We start from the raw sequence: 23,760 nt of genomic DNA, 5'->3' as shown, positions 1-23,760 counted from the left end.
AACTCCCAGCATGCTTAAACAGCCAAAGCTTTCTCTGACTCCTAAATGACAATGAAGCTGATCAGACATTCAGTAGTCTATGAAAGCTGAATGACACACACAGTGACAGCTGATTAGCATCCAGCTTTACTAGGAACAGATAGAAAATGTATGCATAAAAACTACTGTGCAGTAATCTGCAGACTGCCAGGCTGCTCCCAGACACAGAGCAGATGAGTCACCACAGTGAGGGAGAGAGATGGACAAGCCCCCTCCACAAGGCAAAAACACAAAGCAAGTGAGCAACATATAAATGCTATTTGTTGGGGATATATAGGTCCTAGACACACAAACATTATCAGGATTAAGTACTGAGTAACATATCACTTTTTTTTTTGTACTACGACAGGTACGAGTTAAGTCCTTGTCAAAGTCAATAAGATAAACTTTAGGATTTTATGCATGCATCCCACCCATTCACAGGTGCCATTGTCAAAACTTCTATTGCCTTCACACGTCAGTGGTTTTAAAAGGGGTACTCCGGTGGTTAACTTTTTTTTTATTCTTTTTTATTAACTGGCTCCAGAAAGTTAAACAGATTTATAAATTACTTCTATTCTTAATCCTTCCAGTACTGACTACAGTGTTCTCTGCTGACAACTCTGTCCATGTAAGGAACTGTCCAGAGTAGGAGCAAATGCCCATAGCAAACCTATCCTGCTCTGGGCAGTTCCTGACATGGACAGAGGTGTCAGCAAAGAGCACTATGGTCAGACTGAAAAGAACAACTCAACTTCCTCTGTGGTATACAGCAGCTGATAAATACTGGAAGGGTTAAGATTTTTTTTAATAGAAGTCATTTACAAATCTGTTTAACTTTCTAGCACCAGTTGATTTGGAAAAAATAAAAAAGTTTTTCCACTGGAGAACCCCTTTAAAGGGGTTTCCAGGGCGCAAACAAGGTTTGACCGATTCGGTTACCTGGCACTTGCCTCTCTGTGTCACGGAAGTATATCTGCCCAGACAAGAAAGGGTAGGTGCCAGTTGCCATCATGTTACCTGGCACTTACCCCAGCCTCTCCACAACGGGCAGGTGCCAGTCGCCATCATCTCATGCAGGCAAAACCATGCCCACATGCGGTGACCGATAGCTGCAGGATGTTGTGGTGACATCCTACAGCTACTGATCATTGCATGCAGTTGTAGGTTTGCTCACAATATGGCTGGTACCTGCCCATTTGGTCTGAGAAGATTTACTTCCAACAATGCAGAGGTCAGAAGTAAGCACCAGGTAACCTGTTCTGTTTTCCGGACAATCCCTTTTATCTGGCAATATCTATTACTCCTAGGAACTAGAATACCTATTATAATAAAGTATTTACAGCTACATAATAACATTGCCATACTTCCTCCTATGGACATAAATGAAGCTTCCTTTTCAGGTTTAATGGCACAGTCCTTGTGTTTCCCTCTTGCAGAACATGTGACTGTCTTGTTCCAAAACAGTAACCTCTTAATGGTAAGAATGAATTATGACATCCATATTAGGTGGTCTTAAATCTAAAAAGGTCAATGTCCTCTTCCATATCCTTTCCTATTGCCTCTTTCCGGCACCCTGTTGTTACACAGTCTCTAAGCACAGATCACACATGTTTTCTGTACAGGGAGGGTCCTGGAGACATCTTGCTTTAATAAATGCACAAGAGTTCCAACTAGAAACAAGATTGTTTATGTGAAGGACTAGACAGCTCCAGAACAAAACACAACTCATATTTTTTTTTTTTTGTGTTTTACTTTAAATAAAAATTCACAAATGAACAGAGGTGAGTGAGACAACAAAAGAGAAAAATAAAACACATTCCCATGTAAACTTCCATTTGGACTTAAGAGGAGCGTTGGTAAGAAGATAGGGATGAAGCGGAGACTACAGCCGAAAGACAATAGGCCAGGGAGAGAAGAGGCGAGCGAGAAGGAACACTCAGACCCAGGCAGAGGATAACAGCAGCAAAGCTGGCATTAGTAAGACATTTTCTGGAATCTGTCTTTCCAGCTGGACTGCGGCTGACGTCAACGCTCAGCGAATGGATTGTGTCCCAAATGTGGCTATTCAGAGAAAATATGAAACTGTTTATAGGACATGTACCGTTCTGGGATCCAGCAAGACATCCCAAAATGCAGCTACTAGTTTTTGCTCTGAAAACATCTACTTAAAGGGGAAGTTCAATGCATAGAGCAAATGTGGGAGTAGGAAGCGTCCAGAAATGTATCCATCATTTTCTTCCACGTCTATATACAAACATCTGGTATACCACTATACAGAGAACAATGTACATATAAATAAAGGACTCTCTCAAAGGGACTTCTCATGGGGGATAGACTTCTTTATATATAAACACACACAAGTATGGCCTGTTGTCATGTCAGAACACCAACTCCACCACTGGCACCAGCTCAAACCTCAGGACTTGCTCTGTATATGCAAATAACAACCCAATCACATATGCTATTGGTCCCACTTTCACACATGACACAGGATTAAGCCATATTAGGTATCAGAAAGGTGAAAGTCAATAATGTGACAAATGACATGGCTCTTACCACTCATTTGAGTGATCATTCTCAGATTGTTTCAGACTCCACCAATCTATTAAAAACCATCAATAAAATCCTATTACCTGCAATCTATATAGCTTTTTCTCTATTACGGAGACTTGTAAATGCTAAGGCAATACCAAAGCACAATAGCATCTGTAGTTGCTGATAGCTGGGGCGCCACTTGCTAAAGACACAGGGCACCATGAAAGCCTCACAAGTCACAGACTGGGAACCACTGTCATATGTTGATGGGTGTTTTTAACTCTTTACAGGGGACTCCATGACTTACATAAAGTACACAAAAGTTACAAGGTGCCAAAAGATCCTGAGCAGATTGGTGCCAGTGCTGGCAGAGGTGGTAAGACTTCTTAATAACAGACTTTAAGGCATCTAACATAACAGAGGACTGACACGAGTAACGCCAAGTCCATTTCTGGGGGCATCTGCAAGTATTTATTTGTGAATTTAACAATCCTTTTCCTCCAGGGAGCAGATTTCTTCAGAAATTACTTGCACTTACCCTATTCACCCACCTCTACTCCCTGCAGATTAACTCTTCAGCAACCACTTATGGATAGCAGCAGCTGTTCCTAAGAACCAAACAATGTCATAATGCAGTAAGAGAAAGAGGCAAAGCTGTAACAGAAGTAACAAGTGCACAGAAAGAAGCGGGACAGAAGTGAAAACTTAGTGAGACTGCCTGTTGTACCTCATAAAGGCGGCCATTTTATTGTGGTCAACCAGTGATCATTCTATCAACCTTCTCGAAACAAATGACGTTGAGGGAGGAGGCATTGGACGTACATGAGATCTAGCACCCAGTAAATATAGTCCTGGTTCAGCTCCCATCATGGGCGTCACATTTGTACTGGTAGGGTGCCCATAACAAATCGGTCCGTAAATAAGACACTGAGTTACTGTCCTACTGAAAGAATCTGGATCATTTCTGAAACAATATTTTCTCTTACAAAGACCATTGTCTCTTGATGCTGGGAGAAATGTGCATTAGCTGGGAGGCCATTTGTTTTTCCTAAGCTTAGATTCTAGGTGAAAAATGATCACAGACTCCATATGGGTAATGGGGAACACAAGCCTCACCCCAAAATTATTGACAAGATATAAATACCCTGAGACTTAAAACATGGCTTTTTATTTGTTGCTTTCGATCATGCTGGAGATAGCTATTTCCAGAGCCATGTTTACCCCCATAATGCCAGACTTATTCCGAATCCAAACCCTCACCATTAAAAAGACCCAATGGACAGTTCACACTGGTCCCTTTAGGAGTGACAGGAGGGTAAAGCCTTTTAAATCCAGCAGGGTTGGGAAGATGTGCAGCATATTGCTACTAGTACTTTATATAGGGCTGGGAAGCCCAGACGGCTGTAAGTCTTGCTTCACCCACAGGGCAGAAGAAGAGGTGTTCCTCTGCATACGGTGGTGGATGCGCCGGAGCCTCAGCAGGTATAACACGATGGAGAGCAGGACTACAAGGAAACAGACCAAGAACAGGTAATGGTTGTACACAAAGGAGGCTCCTCGCCAGTGAGGGTGGCTGCCACGGAACTGCTCCTGCTGGATGTCTCTGCGGGTGACAGAAGCACAGGAAATTATTGAGACAACACTCATATGGAGATCACAGCATAATGTAATAACATAAAGCATCTAAATCAGTGGTCCCCAAACTGTGGACCTCCATATGTTTCAAAACTATAACTTCAAGCATGTCTTTGGCTGTCCGAGTATGCTGGGAGTTGTAGTTTTGCAATATTTGGAGGTCTACAGTTTAGAGACCAGTGATCTAAATCATGTAATACTTAGTTCTTTAAAATGGGTTATCCAGCCTTAAAGTGTACCTGTAATTTCAAATTTTTGTTTTTGCATTGTTTAGTTAGATTAATTCTTCAATGGTGGCAAGATGATTTTAGGGCTGTCACTGCTGTTATTGAGACCTTGAGAGTCCTCGCCATAATTTTTAAAGGATATCTTGTAGTTTTAAACATTCTAATTTGCCGACAGCCCTTAAAAGAAAAAGGAGTGTAACTGTATCCTGTGCTCCTGTTTGATATCCCAGCCCGTTATGGCAAGTGTCCAATAGATAGGCACTTCACATTAGGTGTCTAGAGGTCTCTATATGGACATCTTCTTTCGTAACACAATAAATGACATTTCTAGCATCCAATCAGAAGACCAGTGAAAACATCAATCATAGCAAGGAGGACTGTACAACAGAGAGCTTTGGGCTCTAAGCTATGCAGGTAGCTTGACTACAATGCAAGGTATCATAATGCTCTTCTCACTGTCCTTAAAGGGGTACTCCACTACTCAGTGTTTGGAACAAACTGTTCCGAACGCTGGAGCCGGCAGCTCGTGACGTCATAGCCCTGCCCATAGACTTGAATTGAGGGGGCGGGGTGTGACTTCATGAGGGGGTGGGGCTATGACATCACGCGCTCCCGGCTCCAGCGTTCGGAACAGTTTGTTCCAAACGCTGAGCAGCAGAGTACCCCTTTAATATAGGGTTATCAGCCGTTTTAAGGTCTGAAACTGTGGAGAGATTAACGTTAAACTTCTGGATGACCAAAACCTTGTAATCAAATAATGTTGATTTTGCTTTTTACCTCAAAGGTAAGAATCTAGTTCGGTATAAAATAGCTCCAAGCGTCCATTGCACCTCCTTATCATACACTTGCAAGACAGTTTTGAGGTTGCTGTAATTGGAAGGGAAAGAGAAGCCTGTATGGAAAACCTCATACATCCAGGCAGATTTAAAGCACTGGTACCTGTAATAGAGAGATTGGTTTTTCAATACCAACGCCAAGTATCACTTCCTCATCTATGGCATATACATGCAGGAATGTTACTCCTAAGGGAGAATTACACAGCAGTGAGTAATCATTGTAATACTCACTTTAACCGATGCACGTCAGCGTGTGATGCATAAAGGCCACGGTCAAACCGCTCCTTCAAAACTGACCACTTGGTAGCACAGTAATCCTGGGAAAAACAAGAATTTTTTTAATTACTTTATTAGCATTCCTATTAACCCTTGTGTAATAGGCCCCTTCATTGGACCCTTATGTTATTTATGTGTGGGGTCTTGGAAGAATGAAAGTAGCAGAAGCAATTTCCCTTTCAGACATGGCTGAAACCTGGACAAAGCTTTGGCTATTGTCCTGCTGGAAACTGGCTGTAGACTTGGGAAAGAAGTAGTAATTGAAACTTAGAAAAGCCCTAATGATATTTCAAGAACCTAGACAAGTCCTATGTAACATTTCTTTAAGCATTCTATAAAAATTTTAAACAAAATCTGATTTATTTCTGTGCTAATTCATTAGAAACATAAGTCGTCTTAGACAAGAGCTTCTTTTCCTGTGTCCCCATGACAATAGTTGTGGTTTAATGTTACAAGTGATATCAAAATGTATTTATTGTGATATACAGAGTCTAGCCTGACTTTAAAGGCAAAGGTAAAAATACATTACAAAATGAGAATAAATATAAAAAACAAAAAAGACAGAAAGGGATTCTCAGGGATTGCTCAAATTTCTTTCCTCCGTATTACAAGGAGAAACGTTTCCCCAGTAGAAGTTGACTGTACAGATCACTTCTTAAAGTAAAACTAATCAGCTTCCCCCGCACTACCAGCCAGTACTGCTGGTTAGTGTGGGGGGGAGAAAGCTGATCGTTTTCCTTTAAGAGAAAGACTGAAGGGTACTAGAAATTGTCATAGTATCACTATTATGGGTCATACATGTTTCGTACTGAACCATAAGGCTTTTATATAAATCTAGGGAATTCTCCTTCAACATGGTCCTAGGATATCCTTCCCTTTACCTTTGCTGCAGGCAGGAAACGAGTGGAGCGGTAATCTCCCCCCATGCGCAGTACGTCTTCTGTGCAATAGTAGAACTCTGAGAAGCCATAGAACTCGCTGTTGTGATAGGGCAGCGGTGGCTGGTAGATGCCGTTTAAGGTGGTCTGCGTCTCATTGGACAAGTTCATTAGAGGCTGGATGATGAGGCGGCAGAGATTAAAGTCACCACTGCCACGTAAAAACATGGTCTGCCCCCCCTGCTTAATTGTATCTGGGATGTCTAACGGAAGGCACGGGTCAAGGTATGGCACATCTTGAGTCAACCCAACCTTCTTCCCTAGAAGTCTAAGACAAACAACAATGATCAGTATACTGCAGACAGACATACAAGGCCTTTAGCTACGTTAGGCTGCATTCACACCACATTTTTGCAATACAGTTCCCGTATCAGATTTTTGATAAAAAACGGATTCCTCAAAAGCTGACAAACTGTATCAAAACGTGTACAAATTTTGACCAGTATACAGTTTGAAAAATGATGTCCGGTTGCATCCGTTTTTTAAGAAAAAAAACCTATTCGTTTTTAAAATTGCACTATATTATGAGAAAAGTTTCACTTGAAAACCGTATGGAACTGTACACACATACGGTTCTGTACGGTTCCCATTGACTTCCATGTTAAAAAAAATGTATAAGTTTCAATATGGTTTTTTACCTGGACCAAAAACCGTGGTAAGTTACGGTTTTGGGTACGGATAAAAAACCTGACAAAGCCGTACACAATGCAAAATGGACACAACCGGATGCATCTTTTGGGATACGGTTTTCAATGGAGAGTGAATGCATACGGTTTTCAATACAGTTCCGTACGGTTTTCAAATTGAAAATGTATACAGGAACTGTATTGCAAAAACGTGGTGTGAATCCAGGCTTAGGTTGGGTTCACATCACGTTTTCTCCCATACGGGAGTGCAAGGTTTTAGCTCCCCCCTGCCGTATGCGCTCCCGTATGCAATTCATTTCAATGAGCCGACCGCAGTGAAATGTTCGGTCCGGTGGGCTAATTTTTGCGCTGTATGCGCTTTTTCTCCGGACCTAAAACTATGGTCAACCAGGGTTTTAGGTCCGGTTGTAAAAGCGCATACGGCGCAAAATTGAGCCGACCGGACTGAACTTTCACTCTGGCCGGCTCATTGAAATGAATTACATACGCATACGAAGGCATACGGGAGCGCGAGGTCTTAGCTCCTCCCGCCGTATGCGCTCCCGTATGGGAGAAAACGTGATGTGAACCAGCCTTTACACAGATTTATGTATGAAGTTAGCATAACACTGACCTGTTCTTTTCCATGGTGCTGGAGAAGATGTATTCCTCATACCTCTGTCTAGCAGCATTGCCCCCAAATCCTAGGAAAGTGGCCACGTAAACTCTGTACACGTGTTGTGTCTCGTGGGCATCACAGCCAAGGTTGAACTCTGCCAGCAGGTTCTTAGCCATCTCTTCCTGTAGAAGGATGGAAAGGTGGGAGAGATGTCAAATGGCAGCTAAGTGCACATGCAGCACACATGGAAACACAGCAAGCACCTAAGGGACAGAAAGGTCTTCCAGACATTAAGACACAAGTAGATTTCTTCTTGTAAGAAACTTTCATCAGTCTTAGCCCTTGTCATGTTCTAAGGCTCTTAAATGGATCAGAAATTGACTTACAGGGCAGCAATAATGGAGAGTGGAGATGGAGAGTTACATAACTTGGTATGTTAGTTAGTCATGTGCCTTCTCAAGGCTTGAAGGGAGGTGTATCAGCATAGTCCGGTGTTTCCAAACCAGGATGCCTGCAGCTGTTGCAAAACTACAACTCCCAGCATGCCCGGACAGCCTTCGGCTGTCCGGGCATGCTGGGAGTTGTAGTTTTGCAACAGCTGGAGGCACCCTGGTTGAGAAACATAGTCAAATGCTAAAGTAAATTGTATCTACGGTAAAATAGATAGCTTATGCTTTCCCACAGGGAGAACTAGTTGGGAACTGAGCCGGTTGTTCCGTTAGACAACGTACACCAATGGATCCCACAGCTTTAATAGGGTCCTATCTAGTGTGTGTTATTTATAAGGATTTGAGCAACAAGTTCACATCCTGCTATTTAAATGGATTCTGCCACTGTGCTTCAATGCAGATAAGACCCTAGCCTTCGTATTCAGTAAGGGTCGGGTCTGTGGTGCAATTATGTCTGTGGTGCTGGAGAAATCTATAGATAAGAGCATGAAAAAGCAAAGAGGTGCAGCGGTAATATTAAATGCAGAAGAAAAGGTGTGAAAATATTTTTATTGTCTTACTGTATCACTTATTAAAACTATTGTTTGCTTGGGGTTTAGGGTTTTTCCCATGTATGCGGCGTTAGACTTGTTTGTCCAGTTGTAGTTTGATAGAGGTCATTCCACTGAAACATCACGAAATGGATTCGGAAATTCAGTCATTTGTTTCTTGAGATAAACCAAGGCTCATTTTTCAGACATTGGCTCTTTCTCACTTAAACAGGGCTGTCCTATAAACATTCATTACATTCAGAATAGGGTGGCAGTGGGCAAACATGACCACCATGAAAGTGTACCCGTCAGCAAAATGTTTTTTATATAATTTAGATACCATTATATTTGTAATCTACATTGGTTAAAAATGGTGTATATTTTTGGGTGAAAAAAATCTGTCACTGCAGCTATTGCCTGTGTGTCTCTGTGAGGAGTCCAAATACAGGTAGTGAGGGCAGGACAAGCAGGGCTCTGTACAGGCTCCTGGCTTCCTGCTGCCTGAGCTGGGAACATGTCACAGAGCCTCACTGCACAGATCCCTGCTTGTCCTCAGTGTACAGAGCCCTGCTTGTCCTCAGTGTACAGAGCCCTGCTTGTCCTCAGTGCACAGAGCCCTGCTTGTCCTCAGTGCACAGAGCCCTGCTTGTCCTCAGTGCACAGAGCCCTGCTTGTCCTCAGTGCACAGAGCCCTGCTTGTCCTCAGTGCACAGAGCCCTGCTTGTCCTCAGTGCACAGAGCCCTGCTTGTCCTCAGTGCACAGAGCCCTGCTTGTCCTCAGTGCACAGAGCCCTGCTTGTCCTCAGTGCACAGAGCCCTGCTTGTCCTCAGTGCACAGAGCCCTGCTTGTCCTCAGTGCACAGAGCCCTGCTTGTCCTCAGTGTACAGAGCCCTGCTTGTCCACCCTCACTTCCTGTATTTGGACTCCTCATAGAGACACACAGACAATAGCTGCAAGGACAAAAATACACATCTTTTAACCAATGTATACAGATTGTGTTATTTTTTTCATTATATAAAAAGTCTTTGCTAGTAACAGGTACACTTTAAATTTCAACATGAGACTCAGGGCCCCCATTGATGAGATTAGTGGCATTACTAAAAGTTGCACCTCTATGTAGAACCTCTACATACATACATCTGTGTGAATTATATTACATGCACTTATATACCAGCACGGAAACTTTAGATGGGCCAGTAAGAACTACAGGGTACAATTTCCATCCCTCCTACACATATACAACCAACAGAAAAGTAACATGAGAGGATGTAATGAAGGTGGGTAGGGTCCCATTCCATGCATTCAGCACTAATGGCTTTTGATTTTCTTAGATGACCTCTAATTTTCCCTACTGATTGCTAGCCAGCTTATGATGCTGCTTTGCCAGCTCTGTAATTTAATATTACACTGTGTTCTCTGAATTGGCCTGAAATAGTACAGATTAACATATAGATGAAATAATCTATGAATCCAGCTGATCAACATCAGAGGGGCATTAAACCTCAGCCTATGGATGACAGACACCACTGTTGGGCATTGTCACAGGCCTCTGTTAGAGTTATACAATGGGACCTTTTCCCATTGTATGATCAAAAGAGACAGAAAATGTGATTTAAATATCAATATCTATAGGTGTTCGGAAACAACCCTCAGCCCCATTCAAAGTGACTTCCAAGTGACAGCTCTTTATCCAGCTATTGAATTAAGCAGCAGTCTGCCTCAAGCATAGCTGAAAGTGACAAAATTCAGCACCAATTTGCTGCTAAATGGCATCCAGCCAATCAAATGCATCTAACAATACATGTCTAGTACCTGCCTGTAGCTCAGAATTCCTTTGAGTTTGTTGATATTCACCCACCTCTTTGTAGCTAGCAAGACAAACATCTAGAGCAGTGTTTCCCAACCAGGGTGCCTCCAGCTGTGGCCAACCTTCAATTCCCAGCATGCCCGGACAGCCGAAGGCTGTCCGGGCATGCTGGGAGTTGTAGGTTGGCCACAGCTGGAGGCACCCTGGTTGGGAAACACTGATCTAGAGCTATAGCAGGGGGCTGCCTCTTTCTATGTAAAGGATACCTACACATCACAGGGTCTGTTTTTTAAATAATTCTTGGTTTCAATTTGAGGAAACAATTCCATTCACGATTGGTTCGCTTTTCCTGGAATATGCAGAATGTTACTTCAAGAGGAGGAACCAGAGATCTCCTGTACGGCACCCGGGCTCTCCCCAGTAAGGGAGCGTGTTGACCCACGCATGAAGAGATGGCCAATACGCCCTCTCCATGTATCTCTATGGGAGAGGGGAGATACCCAAGCGCTGTATCTCTCATAGAGATACATGGAGGGGCATGAAGGCTGCTGCTTCATGCGGGGAGGTCAAGAAGTTCCCTGGATGGAGGCCATCCAGGAGGCCTGGCGCCTTATGAACTGTTTTAAGGATGCTGTGTGGCTTGCCAGGAACCGTCTCGTGATCAACAGGGAGAACATGTCTGTCCGGGACTGCCACAGGTTCATCCGGAGCCTGCTCAAAGACTATTCTATCTTGGATAGCCTGGCCGTCGATGAAGAAGTTTTGGCCTTGTGATCCACCCTCTCCCTACCCCCTCATAGTCGCCCACTCCCCCATGCCCCCAGTCCTGCCCCATAGCCCACACCCCTACCCCAATCTCAGATTGTATTGTTTGGTTTTCTCGATTTCTTGTGCCTTTCTCTTCCAGGATTGAGTGGAGTGTTAGAGTAGCATGTGTGCTATGTATTGCTTAGGGAAACTTTGCTGTTTATTGTACTGTCATGCTTTGTGTGATTGTAATTTATTTTATGACTGAACGATCAATAAAGGTCTTTCAATAACGATCGACAAGCTCCTTTCCTGGGGAGAGCCTGGGTTCCGTACAAGAGATCGAAGGGTCCCAGCAGTCAGACCCCGTAAATTGTCCTGCACGATAGTATTCCTTTAATGATCTCTGGCATTTTCCAGATTTCACATAGCATAACCCCAAAAATGAAGAGAAAATTACATGAAGGTATTTTTTCTGTCAATTGTATATAGAGTGGCTGCTTACAATATACTCTCCCTGTATGGAACGTGCTTTGTATTATCTTAAAGGAGTACTCCGGTGCACACTTTTTTCATTTTATCCCGTCCGGGTTGCAAATTAAAAGAAAACACACTTTCTCTTACCTGCCAACAAGCCCCGGAGCTCCGGTACACTCCGGTACAGGTGTTCGGTCCCCGGGCTGTATTCTTCTTACTTCCTGTTAGCCCGACACGGAGCTTCAGCCTATCACTGGCCGAGGCGGGACATCGCTGCGGCCGGTGATAGGCTGAAGCTCCGTGTGACAAGCTAACAGGAAGTAAGAAGAATACAGCCCAGGGACCGAACACCTGTACCGGAGTGTACCGGAGCTCCGGGGGCTCGTTGGCAGATAAGAGAAAGTGTGTTTTCTTTTATTTTGCAGCTCGGACGGGATAAAATGAAAAAAGTGTGCACCGGAGTACTCCTTTAACACACAATACAGACCCTATATATTATAAATAACATTGGGACAGAACATGCTGTAATCACATTGCATCAGGAATACTGACCCACGTGTGGCCGGCGTATGTTAACCCATAGGATTAAGACTTGTATCCCCGGTGACCATGATAAAAGCTAGAGATGAGTTAAAGTGGATAAAAATAAAATAAGAAGCCAAACAGAAGCAAAATAAAAAGTAAAGTAATACTGATAATGACCTGCTGAGAGGAGGCAAAGCTTACACTTTTAGGTACTTCATATGCGATCTGAGTAGAGACTCCACCCATGTCCAAAATACCAGCTGTGCGCTTGCGTAATATAGCATCCTTTTTGTCACTGCCAGGTACATTTACCTCAACCACCGCATCATCTTCTGTGGGGACCAAAAGTGACAGGTAAGTAAATAGAAAGTAGTGGCCCCAAGATACCTCACCCACAGGAAATGTTCTCACCGTCATCTATGTGATCAAAACGACCGAGAACAAAATTGATGCCAATCCAGGCGTAAACTCCTATAAAATTCAACAAATGCATGAGAAAAAAAGTCAATTTACACATCTGTAACATTATATTATAACGTCTTTACAGGACAAACTGTTACTGCATCTATTTGTTGTTACAGAGTAGGAACCCTAAACAGACCTCCCTACGGTCTGTTCTATCTGACTTACCTTCCTGCTTTCCTGAGATGACTTCAGTATGGGAGTCAGAGAAAAGAAAGTCATAGCGTACAGGGATGTCGGTCCGTAGATCTTCAAGTATGGCCTCCTGCTGGCTGAAACAGACAAGTGCACTAAGTACATGTATGTGCGCTGGGGACCAGGATGTGGCTCAGATGCCGTTTTACCAAAAAAATGTAGGCAGAAACATTTCACAGGTGTAGATGCCAAACCACACAAGTTCAGAGGTCTACAAAACTACATTACATAAAAAAAAAAAAAACATAGTAATAATAATAAACTTCTCATACCAGAACATTGCTATATTTACAAGCAGATTTCTACATTCTGACGAACCACCAATAAGCACTTCCATAGCAGTACAAGATGTCTAGTCTTGTGTGGTTTGAGGCTCGTAATAATGCTGCTTTTCCCAGAAGGATTTGAGGATGGAAGACCTCTCACCTCTCAGTCAGAATCCGGAGCCCTGCTGTGCACAGAATATATAGGGGAGTCTCTTTGTGCTTTTCCCTGGGGATGTGGCTAGCAGCAAAGTTAAGCAAAGGCGATATGTAGTCGCTGGCTTTCTCCGGGGTAGTGGCAAGCTCTGAAATACCTAGAAAAAAAAAAAAAGAAATAATAGCTGGTGAAACATTTCTGGGAGCTTAACCCGTCCAGGACACAGGGCGTACAGGTACACCCTGACGCTCTGGTACTTAAGGACCCAGGATGTACCTGTACGCCCCAGTCCCGTTAACTGGGTTTAAACCGTTCTCACAAGCAGAGAATGGGTTAAACCTGGTGGGTCTCGGGTGCTATGGGCAAATGCTGGGCACCGCCAATTGGTGTCTAAAATGAAACTAAAACTATCCCGGAAGCTCAGCGGAGCTGATCGGGACTATGGCGACAAATCAGTACAACCGCATGGTCGATCACGTACACGTAAAAAAAAATACCAAAGTCCACAATTGTGCATTTTTGGTCACTTCATATACCCATATACCATAAAAAACGAATAAAAAGCAGTCAGTAAGTCTCATCAAAACAAAAATGGTGTAAAGTAAAAACTACAGACCACGGCGCAAAAAACGAGCCCTCATACCACCCCCGTATATGGAAAAATAAAGTTATAGGGGTAAGAAGATGACAATTTTAACCTAATTTTGGTGCGTGTAGGTTTTTCTTTGAAGTAGTAAAATAAATAAAACCTACATAAATTGGGTATCCCTGTACCCGTATGGACCTACAGAATAAATATACGGTGTAATTTCACCGAAAATTGCACTGTGTAGAAACGGAAGCCCCCAAAAGTTACAAAATGGTTTTGTTTTGTTTTTTTCAATTTCACCCCACAAATATATATTTTTTCGGTTTTGCTGTAGATTTTGTTATTAAATGCTTGATGTCATTACAAAGTACAATTGGTGGCACAAAAAACAAGCCCTTATATGGGTCTGTAGGTGCAAAATTGAAAGCGGTATGATTTTCAGAAGGAGAGGAGGAAAAAACGAAAGTACAATAAGGGGTATTCCGTTCATGGACATCTTATCCCTTATTCAAAGAATAGGGGATAAGATGTCTGATCCCGGGGGTCCTGCCGCTGGGACCCCCGCGATCTCCGTGCAGCACCCAGCATTCTGTGCCAGCTGCTGCTCCAGACTTGGAAACCGCCCCCCCCCCCCCTTCATCCATGTCATGTGTCCAGCCCCGGAAACCCAGCGGTTTCCAAGACTGGAGCAGCAGCCACCACAGAATGCCAGGCGCTGCACGGAGATATTGCGGGGGGTCCCAGTGGTGTGACCCCTGCGATCAGACAAGTTATTCTCTATCCTTTGGATAGGGGATAAGAAGTCTATGAGTGGAATACCTCTTTAATACCTTATTCCAGCAAAATAGCCTGAAAACATACATATGGCTTGTATAAGCTAAAGGAATGTAAGTCCACAAACATTTCTATTGTATACAAAAAAAAAAAAAATAAAATAAAAAGGTGGTGGAATGGAGGCTTTTTTTTTTTTACCGAGATTGCTGCTGCAACCTTCTTTTTTGTATATTTTGTACGGTATTTGCCACAGCAGTGTGCACCCATATATTAGGTAGTTGTGCTGGCTATTTTTCTTACCGTATTTTACTTTTTTGCTATTTCTATTTTATAGCCGTTACAAAAAGCATTTGCATTTACTCCATACATTGTGCCATTGTAACCCTGTAATATTTGTGAAGTCCACAGTACTATTGTTCCTCACCTTACCCAGACCCTGTGCAGTGTCCCAGTAAGCAGCTGTGGTTATCCCAGCCGAATGCTTCATCTCCTACTTCCCCTGCTCTCCACTAAAGCCCTGGTGGTCCGGACCACAGTGATCCTCCATTCTACACAGCAGCATCCAAATGTCTTGGCATCTCATCAGGCCTGGCAGTATATTTTAAGGAGCTTTACTCTAATATGCATATCCTTAACCCCTTCAGGACCAAGCCCATTTTGGCCTTAAGGACCAGAGCGTTTTTTGCACATCTGACCACTGTCACTTTAAACATTAATAACTCTGGAATGCTTTTAGTTATCATTCTGATTCCGAGATTGTTTTTTCGTGACATATTCTACTTTAACATGGTGGTACATTTTTGTGGTAACTTACATCCTTTCCTTGTGAAAAATCCTAAAATTTGATGAAAAATTTGAAAATTTTGCATTTTTCTAACTTTGAAGCTCTCTGCTTGTTAGGAAAATGTATATTACAAATAAAAAATTTTTTTATTCACATATACAATATGTCTACTTTATGTTTGCATCATAAAATTGATGAGTTTTTACTTTTGGAAGACATCAGAGGGCTTCAAAGTTCAGCAGCAATTTTCCAATTTTTCACAAAATTTTCAAATTCACTATTTTTCAGGGACCAGTTCAGGTTTGAAGTGGATTTGAAGGGTCTTCATATTATAAATACCCCATAAATGACCCCATTATAAAAACTGCACCCCCCAAAGTATTCAAAATGACATTCAGTCAGCGTTTTAACCCTTTAGGTGTTTCACAGGAATAGAAGCAAAGTGAAGGAGAAAATTCACAATCTTCATTTTTTACACTCGCATGTTCTTGTAGACCCAATTTTTGAATTTTTACAAGGGGTAAAAGGAGAAAATGTATACTTCTATTTGTAGCCCAATTTCTCTCGAGTAAGCACATACCTCATATGTCTATGTAAAGTGTTCGGCGGGCGCAGTAGAGGGCTCAGAAGGGATAGAGCAATAAGGGAATTTTGGAGAGTACGTTTTTCTGAAATGGTTTTTGGGGGGCATGTTGCATTTAGGAAGCCCCTATGGTGCCAGAACAGCAAAAAATACCCACATGGCATACCATTTTGTAAACTAGACCCCTTGAGGAACATAACAAGGAATAAAGTGAGCCTTAATACCCCACAGGTGTTTCACGACTTTTGCATATGTAAAAAAAAAAATATTTTTTTTCACTAAAATGTGTGTTTCCCCCCAAATTTCACATTTTTCCAAGGGTTAATAGCAGGAAATACCCCCCAATATTTGTAACCCCTTCTCTTCTGAGTATGGAGGTACCCCATAAGTTGACCTGAAGTGCACTATGGGCGAACTACAATGCTCAGAAGAGAAGGAGTCATATTTGGCCTTTTGAGAGCAAATTTTGCTCGGGGGGCGGGGGGGGGGGGGGGGGGTGTCGCATTTAGGAAACCCCTATGGTGCCAGGACAGCAAAATAACCCCCACATGGCATACCATTTTGGAAACGAGACCCCTTGAGGAACGTAACAAGGGGTACAGTGAGCATTTGCCCCCCACTGGTGTCTGACAGATCTTTGGAACAGTGGGCTGTACAAGTTTTCATTTTCACGGACCACTGTTCCAAAGATCTGTCAGACACCTGTGGGGGGTAAATTCACACTGCACCCCTCATTACATTCCGTGAGGGGTGTCGTTTCCGAAATGGGGTCACATGTGGGGTTTTGTTTTTTTTGCGTTTGTCAAAACCGCTGTAACAATCAGCCACCCCTGTGCAAATCACCTCAAATGTACATGGCGCACTCTCCCTTCTGGGCCTTGTTGTGCGCCCCCAGAGCACTTTGCGCTCACATATGGGGTATCTCTGTAGTCGGGAGAAATTGCGTTACAAATTTTGGGGGGCTTTTTTCCCTTTTACCTCTTGTGAAAATGTAAAGTATAGGGCAACATCAGCATGTTAGTGTAAAAAATTTAATTTTTTTACACTAACATTCTGGTGTAGACCCCAACATTTCCTTTTCATGAAGGGTTAAAGAAGAAAAAGCCCCCCAAACCTTGTAACGCAATTTCTCCCGAGTACGGCGATACCCCATATGTCGCCCTAAACTGTTGCCTTGAAATACGACAGGGCTCCAAAGTGAGAGCGCCGTGCGCATTTGAGGCCTAAATTAGGGATTTGCATAGGGGTGGACATAGGGGTATTCTACGCCAGTGATTCCCAAACAGGGTGCCTCCAGCTGTTGCAAAACTCCCAGCATGCCTGGACAGTCAACGGCTGTCCGGCAATACTGGGAGTTGTTGTTTTTCAACAGCTGGAGGCTCTGCTTTGGAAACAGTGGTGTACCGGACGTTCTTATTGGGGGAGGGGGGCTGTGTAAGGGTATGTGTATATGTAGTGTTTTTAACTTTTTATTTTATTTTGTGTTAGTGTAGTGTAGTGTTTTTACGGTACAGTCACATGGGCGGGGGATTACAGCGAGTTTCCCGGCGCAAAATTTGCTGCATCTCAAGATGCGAGAAACCCACTGTAAAAGCCTCGCCCATGTGAATGTACATTCACAGGTGGGGGGGGTGCACCAGCTGTTGCAAAACCACAACTACCAGCATGCATATTCTGTTAGTGCATGCTGGGAGTTATAGTTTTGCAACAGCTGGAGGCACACAGGTTAGGAAACACTGAGTTAGAAACAATGTTTCCCAACCAGTGTGTCTCCAGTTGTTGCAAAACTACAACTCCCAGCATGCCCAGACAGCTGAAGGGCATGCTGGGAGTTGTAGTTCGGCAACATCTGAAGGGCCAGATGTTGCTGAACTAAAACTCCCAGCATGCCTGGACAGTCAGTGCATGCTGGGAGTTGTAGTTTTGCAACAGCTGGAAGAGCACAGATTGGAGACCATTATACAATGGTCTCCAAACTGGGGCCCTCCAGATGTTGCAAAACTACAACTCCCAGCATGCCCAGACAGCCAAAGGCTGTCTAGGCATGCTGGGAGTTGTAGTTTTCAGACTCCTAGAAGCAGCAGTGAAGATATTCACTGCTGCTTTTGAGGACCATATACTTACCTGCCGGTCCCGTCGCTGCTCGTCCACGTGGCCCGTCCTGCCGCTGCTCCTCGGTCCCGCCAGGTAAGGTCGCCGGTCCCCTGATGTTCCCCCCCCCTATGCCGCAGGTCCCCGCGAGCCCCCGCAGCCATCGTCCCCCGTTCTGCCTGACTTCCAGGGGCGGGCAGTGCGGGGGATCTGAACTTTCACCCCAGATCACTGTGATTGGTCCACAGGGACCAATCACAGTGATCGCTGACCAGGACCATCAATGGATGGTCCTGGGGGTGAAGCAGAAGTTGTCCCCTGCTGGAAACAGCGGGACTTCTGCCAGTTAACCCGTGCGATGCTGCGCATCGCCGGGTTAACTGAATGTCATTTATAAACGCCGGGATGCGCGAACGCACTGCACAACCCGGCGTTTATATATGACATTCTGCGGGAAGGGGTTAATGTACAAACCTTTCCTGGCTCCTGCACATTGCCTTTAACTGCTGCTGTTACTGATACAGACCTTCACTTTGTTACTGACCTCACTCCGGTCTTTGGTACTAGAATTGTTTTTCAGGTACCTGTTGTTCAGCTCCTGGTTTTGACTTTTCCCTTTTGTTCCCTGCCCCGACATATCCTGACTGCTCTCCTGGTGATGACTCCTGGCAATGTTCCTGACGACACTACTAATGACTTGGAGCTACTGCTGCCTATCTGTGACTATACTGGGGACCATGACATGGGGATCTTCCTGCAGCAAAAGACACGCCTCAAGAATTAAGGGAGAAAACAATGAGTTAAAGGGGTATTCCAGGAATTTTTTCTATTTGACTATGCTACAGGGGCTGTAAAGTTAGTTTAGTTCATAATATATTGTCTGTACCTGTGTGTGATGGTTTTCTCACAATTCTTCTGTGATTTTCACCTCGATATAAATTTTTAACAGCATACAAAATGACTGTTGTCTCAGATTTTTCCCAGGTTGCACTTCGGCCGAGACCTGACTCACTAGTCAACTCATGACAGGGAGCCTGTCTGCTTCAATGGGTGGAGGGATCGCTTGGTGTGAGAGAGATCAATCTGCAACTAATGCAACAGCTGTAGGCACCCTGATTGAAAACCACAGGTCTTTTGAATGAATGCAGCTCATTTATGTTTCAATGGGTGGGGTGGCTGATGTGTGGGAGGGAGGAAAATGGAATTATGGGATTTGTAGGCAAAAAAGAAAACTCAAACAGGAAATACCAGTTCACAAAAAGCTAGCCACAGTATTATGGTAATCTCACAACATAGCCATTTAGCCCAAAGACAAGTGCAGATCCTTCCTAAGCATGTCCATTACTGCCTGCCAGGTACGTACTAAAATCACCTTATGATGGAGAACCCCTTTAAAAGAGTTATTTTGAGCGGTATCAGCTTGCAGCAGAATCCCATTGATCTCAATAGGATTCTGCTGCTCAGTGCGCACTATGGTGCTGTAGCAGCATCTCCGATGCAGATCAAGATTCCACCCAGAAATTACCACTCTCTATGGGATTTGGAATTGAAAGTGGTTAATTTCCACTGCAATTTCTGTACAGAACTTACCCTGATTCTGGGTGGTATGGATCTGCTTAAATCATAAAGAACAATCAAAAAAGTGCTCCGGTGTGCCTAAAGGGTTGTTCTTTATGATTTAATTCTTTATGCTGGGTGACATACATTTAGCGTGATTGGACGCAGGGCCATTGACCTATGCTGCGCCATTTTGTGATTTGGTATGGATCTGCTGACGGAATTCAGTGAGGAAATTCCTCGCTAAATTTCCATAGTGGAATTGTGACATTGAAGAATCTATATCACCAGCATGAGATTGTAACAGCATCTATGACAATTTCAGCTCTTTTTGACATTCCTCCGTCTAAGGCTGCATTCACACCACACGCGAGGCTCCGTAAAGGGGGGCCCGACTCACTCGCAAGCGGCGTTCCACACGGCGTCGGTTGCCTAGCAACTCTATGGCTGGATCTTACTTACGGCCCTGGGTTGTCAGTGTGGCTGCCTGGGAGAGGCGCTTTTAAACTCCGGCGTGGCGCGCTGCTACGTTCAGACATGAGGTCATGTCACCGGGGTGATGTGACCTCACGTCTAAGCGCAGCAGCCCACCATGTCGGAGTTCACTGTGCCACCGAGCAGTGCGCCCGCCGCCCTGCTCTCTCTCGTACAGGCCCTGCTTGTCCTCAGGTACAGATCCATGCTTGTCCTCCATGTAAAGAGCCCTGCTTGTTGTCAGTGTACAGAGCCCTGCTTGTTGTCAGTGTACAGAGCCCTGCTTGTCCTCACTGCACAGAGCCCTGCTTGTCCTCACTGCACAGAGCCCTGCTTGTCCTCACTGCACAGAGCCCTGCTTGTCGTCAGTGTACAGAGCCCTGCTTGTCGTCAGTGTACAGAGCCCTGCTTGTCGTCAGTGTACAGAGCCCACGCTTGTCGTCAGTGTACAGAGCCCCGCTTGTTGTCAGTGTACAGAGCCCCGCTTGTTGTCAGTGTACAGAGCCCCGCTTGTTGTCAGTGTACAGAGCCCCGCTTGTTGTCAGTGTACAGAGCCCCGCTTGTTGTCAGTGTACAGAGCCCCGCTTGTTGTCAGTGTACAGAGCCCCGCTTGTTGTCAGTGTACAGAGCCCTGCTTGTTGTCAGTGTACAGAGCCCTGCTTGTCCTCAGTGTACAGAGCCCTGCTTGTTGTCAGTGTACAGAGCCTCATATACGTTAAAGGGGTATTCCAGGCCAAAACTTTTTTTTATATATCAACTGGCTCCGGAAAGTTAAACAGATTTGTAAATTACTTCTATTAAAAAATCTTAATCCTTCCAATAGTTATTAGCTTCTGAAGTTGAGTTGTTGTTTTCTGTCTAACTGCTCTCTGATGGCTCACGTCCCGGGAGCTGTGCAGTTCCTATGGAGATATTCCCCCATCATGCACAGCTCCCGGGACGTGACATCATCATTGAGCAGTTAGACAGAAAACTTCATAAGCTAATAACTATTGGAAGGATTAAGATTTTTTAATAGAAGTCAATTACAAATCTGTTTAACTTTCCGGAGCCAGTTGATATATATAAAAAAAGGTTTTGCCTGGAATACCCCTTTAATAAGGATACAGAGGTGTACTTATAACAATTTTATAGACAAATGATACTATTTACAGTCGCGCGGGGGGCGTGAAATGTTTTCTTCTTCCTAGGGGGGGGGGGGGGGGGGGGGGCATGACAGAAAATAATTGAGAAGCACTGAACAGCTGTAGGCACCCTGATTGAAAACCACAGGTCTTTAAAATGGATGCAGCTCATTTATTTTTCAATGGGTGGGGTGGCTGATGTGTGGGAGGGAGGAAAATGGAATTATGGGATTTGTAGGCAAAAAAGAATAAGTCAAACAGGAAATACCAGTTCCCAAAAAGCTAGCCACAGTGTTATGGTAATCTCACAACATAGCCATTTAGCCCCAAGACAAGCGCAGATCCTTCCTAAGCATGTCCATTTACTGTCTGCCAGGTACATACAAAAATCACCTTATGGTGGAGAACCCTTTTAAGTGACCGCAATGACCATATAAATGTTGTGTTCCTGAAGTGGACTAAACCTTCCTACATGGCATGTCCTGTGCATAACTAAGTTCTATACTTTCTACTCAAAACCCAAGTGGATGGGTAGATTCATCCATGGATAAATGTTGTCAACGTCAGAATATATCAGGACCAAAAAGAGAATATTGACAGGTTGCTGGAAAGCCACGTAAAAGGAGGTTAAACACAGTGCAGCAGAAGCTCAAGGCTACATATCTCTTACATTTCAGTATTACAAGTCCTTGCTTAGAACACAAAAAGGGTTACTAGAGCTGCCTATACTATGGGCCTCTAGATGCCTCTGAGAAGAGATGAAATAGTGCAGAATGTGTCCAGTGCTCGGCATGCAGGTGTCGCAGGGACGCAGTGAATGCAGATAACAGATGTGAGGGCTGACAGAGAGAACACACTGTGCTCTGTGCCAATGCTCAGCTTTACCACAAATGACAGGATGTGGAACCTCCAGAAATGTTATAAAGTCTGAGCCTCCTATGACTATACAGAATCGGCATTAGCGTGGGTTGGTGGCTTTATGGCTGCAAATCTCTATTCCAGAATACTCCAAATATCGAGCTCCAATTTTTTATAGCCAATTTACATCAGTAAGCGCAGGTGGTTTAGGCTTATACATATAGTCATACATGCACTCATCTTTTTCCGAATGCAATCACATTTCTGGGTAATAGATCATTCAGCTGACAAGTATTATACATCTATGGTCAGGTTAAGGGTCTCATTTCCTACTGTCTACAGAAAAGAAAGTTCCTTTTCGTTGCCCTAAACCCACATACTGTTTTTTTGAGTCTTTTTCACCAACACTGCACTACTTAAATTCTTGACACTACAGCATTGAAGACATTAATACAGTGATCCCTCAACTTACAATGGCCTCAACATACAATAGTTTCAACATACAATGGTCTTTTCTGGACCATTGTATGTTGACAGTCCAGATCTTTGAAACGTGTCAATGGCCAGAAGAACTGGTCAATCAGAATGGGCAATTTACTGGTAAAACCCCTGTATTACTGAAGTGTATGCACTGACTGATGTCTGGTAGCGCCCCCTACAGTACAGGGAGGTACAACATGTTCTGTACACATTACCTGTACCAGTGTTAGCTGCTCCTTTGGACACCAGGTAAGGGCGACTCCATGTTACTTTTTTAGGACATTGCATGTGCTGCACAGGACCCGGAAGAAGCTCCTGTCCTCTACATTGACCAGTTTTTCCCAACCAGGGAGCCCCCAGCTGTTGCAAAACTACAACTCCCAGCATGCCCGGACAGCCTTTCTTACTTTTATATGTAAGGATTTGCTTTATCTATATTAGTTATCTACTTATTTTTCTTTAATCCTCACTTTTTCCTATTTTTGGATGACATTTTGGTGCCTTTAGAACCAATTACCAGGTTTCCACAGAGTTCTGGTCTCAACATACAATGGTTTCAACATACAATGGTCATCCCAGAACCAATTAATATTGTAACTTGAGGGACCACTGTATAGCAGCATTAAGCCCCAGGTATAAGGGGAGGTCTATGTAATGGGGCCTCCAGGGTCACCTGTCATTGATGTGAAGGTTTAGGATTCCTCACTACTCGTCAAGCGTTATGTCTGGAATGTGGATAGATGAAGGCAGGACCCTCCTACAGAATTACAACCTGTGGTGATTTCTTACCTCTCATGGTGGATGACTATATTTACAGGTCAGTTCTCTAATCCAGTGTTTCCCAACAAGGGTGCCTCCAGCTGTTGCAAAACTACAACTCCCAGCATGCCCAGGCAGCCAAAGGTTGAGAATTGTAGTTTTGCAACAGCTGGTTGGGAAACACTGCTCTAATATCTATGGATGACCGCCTTGTCTCCAGCAGAATCATGCTCTGTACTGTGTGATACCACAAAATTTTTCCTCGTCTGAATTATAAGAAAGCGCATTGAAAAAGGTTCCTATAAAAGTGTTTTCTTGTCTGTAACTAACTTAGCTCACTGGGATAGAGAAACCACTGTAG

At 43.8% G+C, this 23,760-nt stretch overlaps 1 protein-coding gene across 6 annotated transcripts in view; it reads right to left on the bottom strand.

Annotated features, from left to right (window-relative positions):
• Window positions 1-1,714: 1,714 nt before the first annotated feature.
• ENTPD4 (ectonucleoside triphosphate diphosphohydrolase 4) overlaps window positions 1,715-23,760 on the bottom strand; it is a 45,341-nt gene continuing 23,295 nt past the window's right edge. For 3 of the 6 annotated variants that reach the window (XM_056571176.1, XM_056571175.1, XM_056571177.1), the window contains exons 6-14: window positions 13,333-13,483; window positions 12,880-12,983; window positions 12,661-12,720; window positions 12,427-12,581; window positions 7,729-7,895; window positions 6,412-6,736; window positions 5,486-5,571; window positions 5,196-5,357; window positions 1,718-4,159 (exon numbers count right to left, since the gene is read on the bottom strand). In XM_056571176.1, coding sequence (XP_056427151.1) covers window positions 3,931-4,159; window positions 5,196-5,357; window positions 5,486-5,571; window positions 6,412-6,736; window positions 7,729-7,895; window positions 12,427-12,581; window positions 12,661-12,720; window positions 12,880-12,983; window positions 13,333-13,483 — 1,439 coding nt within the window. In that variant the 3' untranslated portion in view covers window positions 1,718-3,930. Of the gene's footprint in view, window positions 4,160-5,195; window positions 5,358-5,485; window positions 5,572-6,411; window positions 6,737-7,728; window positions 7,896-12,426; window positions 12,582-12,660; window positions 12,721-12,879; window positions 12,984-13,332; window positions 13,484-23,760 lie in introns of all 6 variants that reach the window. The other 3 variants (XM_056571178.1, XM_056571180.1, XM_056571179.1) reach the window with 3 other exon arrangements.

Source organism: Hyla sarda, chromosome 4 (genome assembly GCF_029499605.1).
Source record: "Hyla sarda isolate aHylSar1 chromosome 4, aHylSar1.hap1, whole genome shotgun sequence".
Lineage (NCBI taxonomy): Eukaryota > Metazoa > Chordata > Amphibia > Anura > Hylidae > Hyla > Hyla sarda.
Note: the sequence above shows the minus strand (reverse complement) of the source record. Positions and strands in the feature narration are given on the sequence as shown.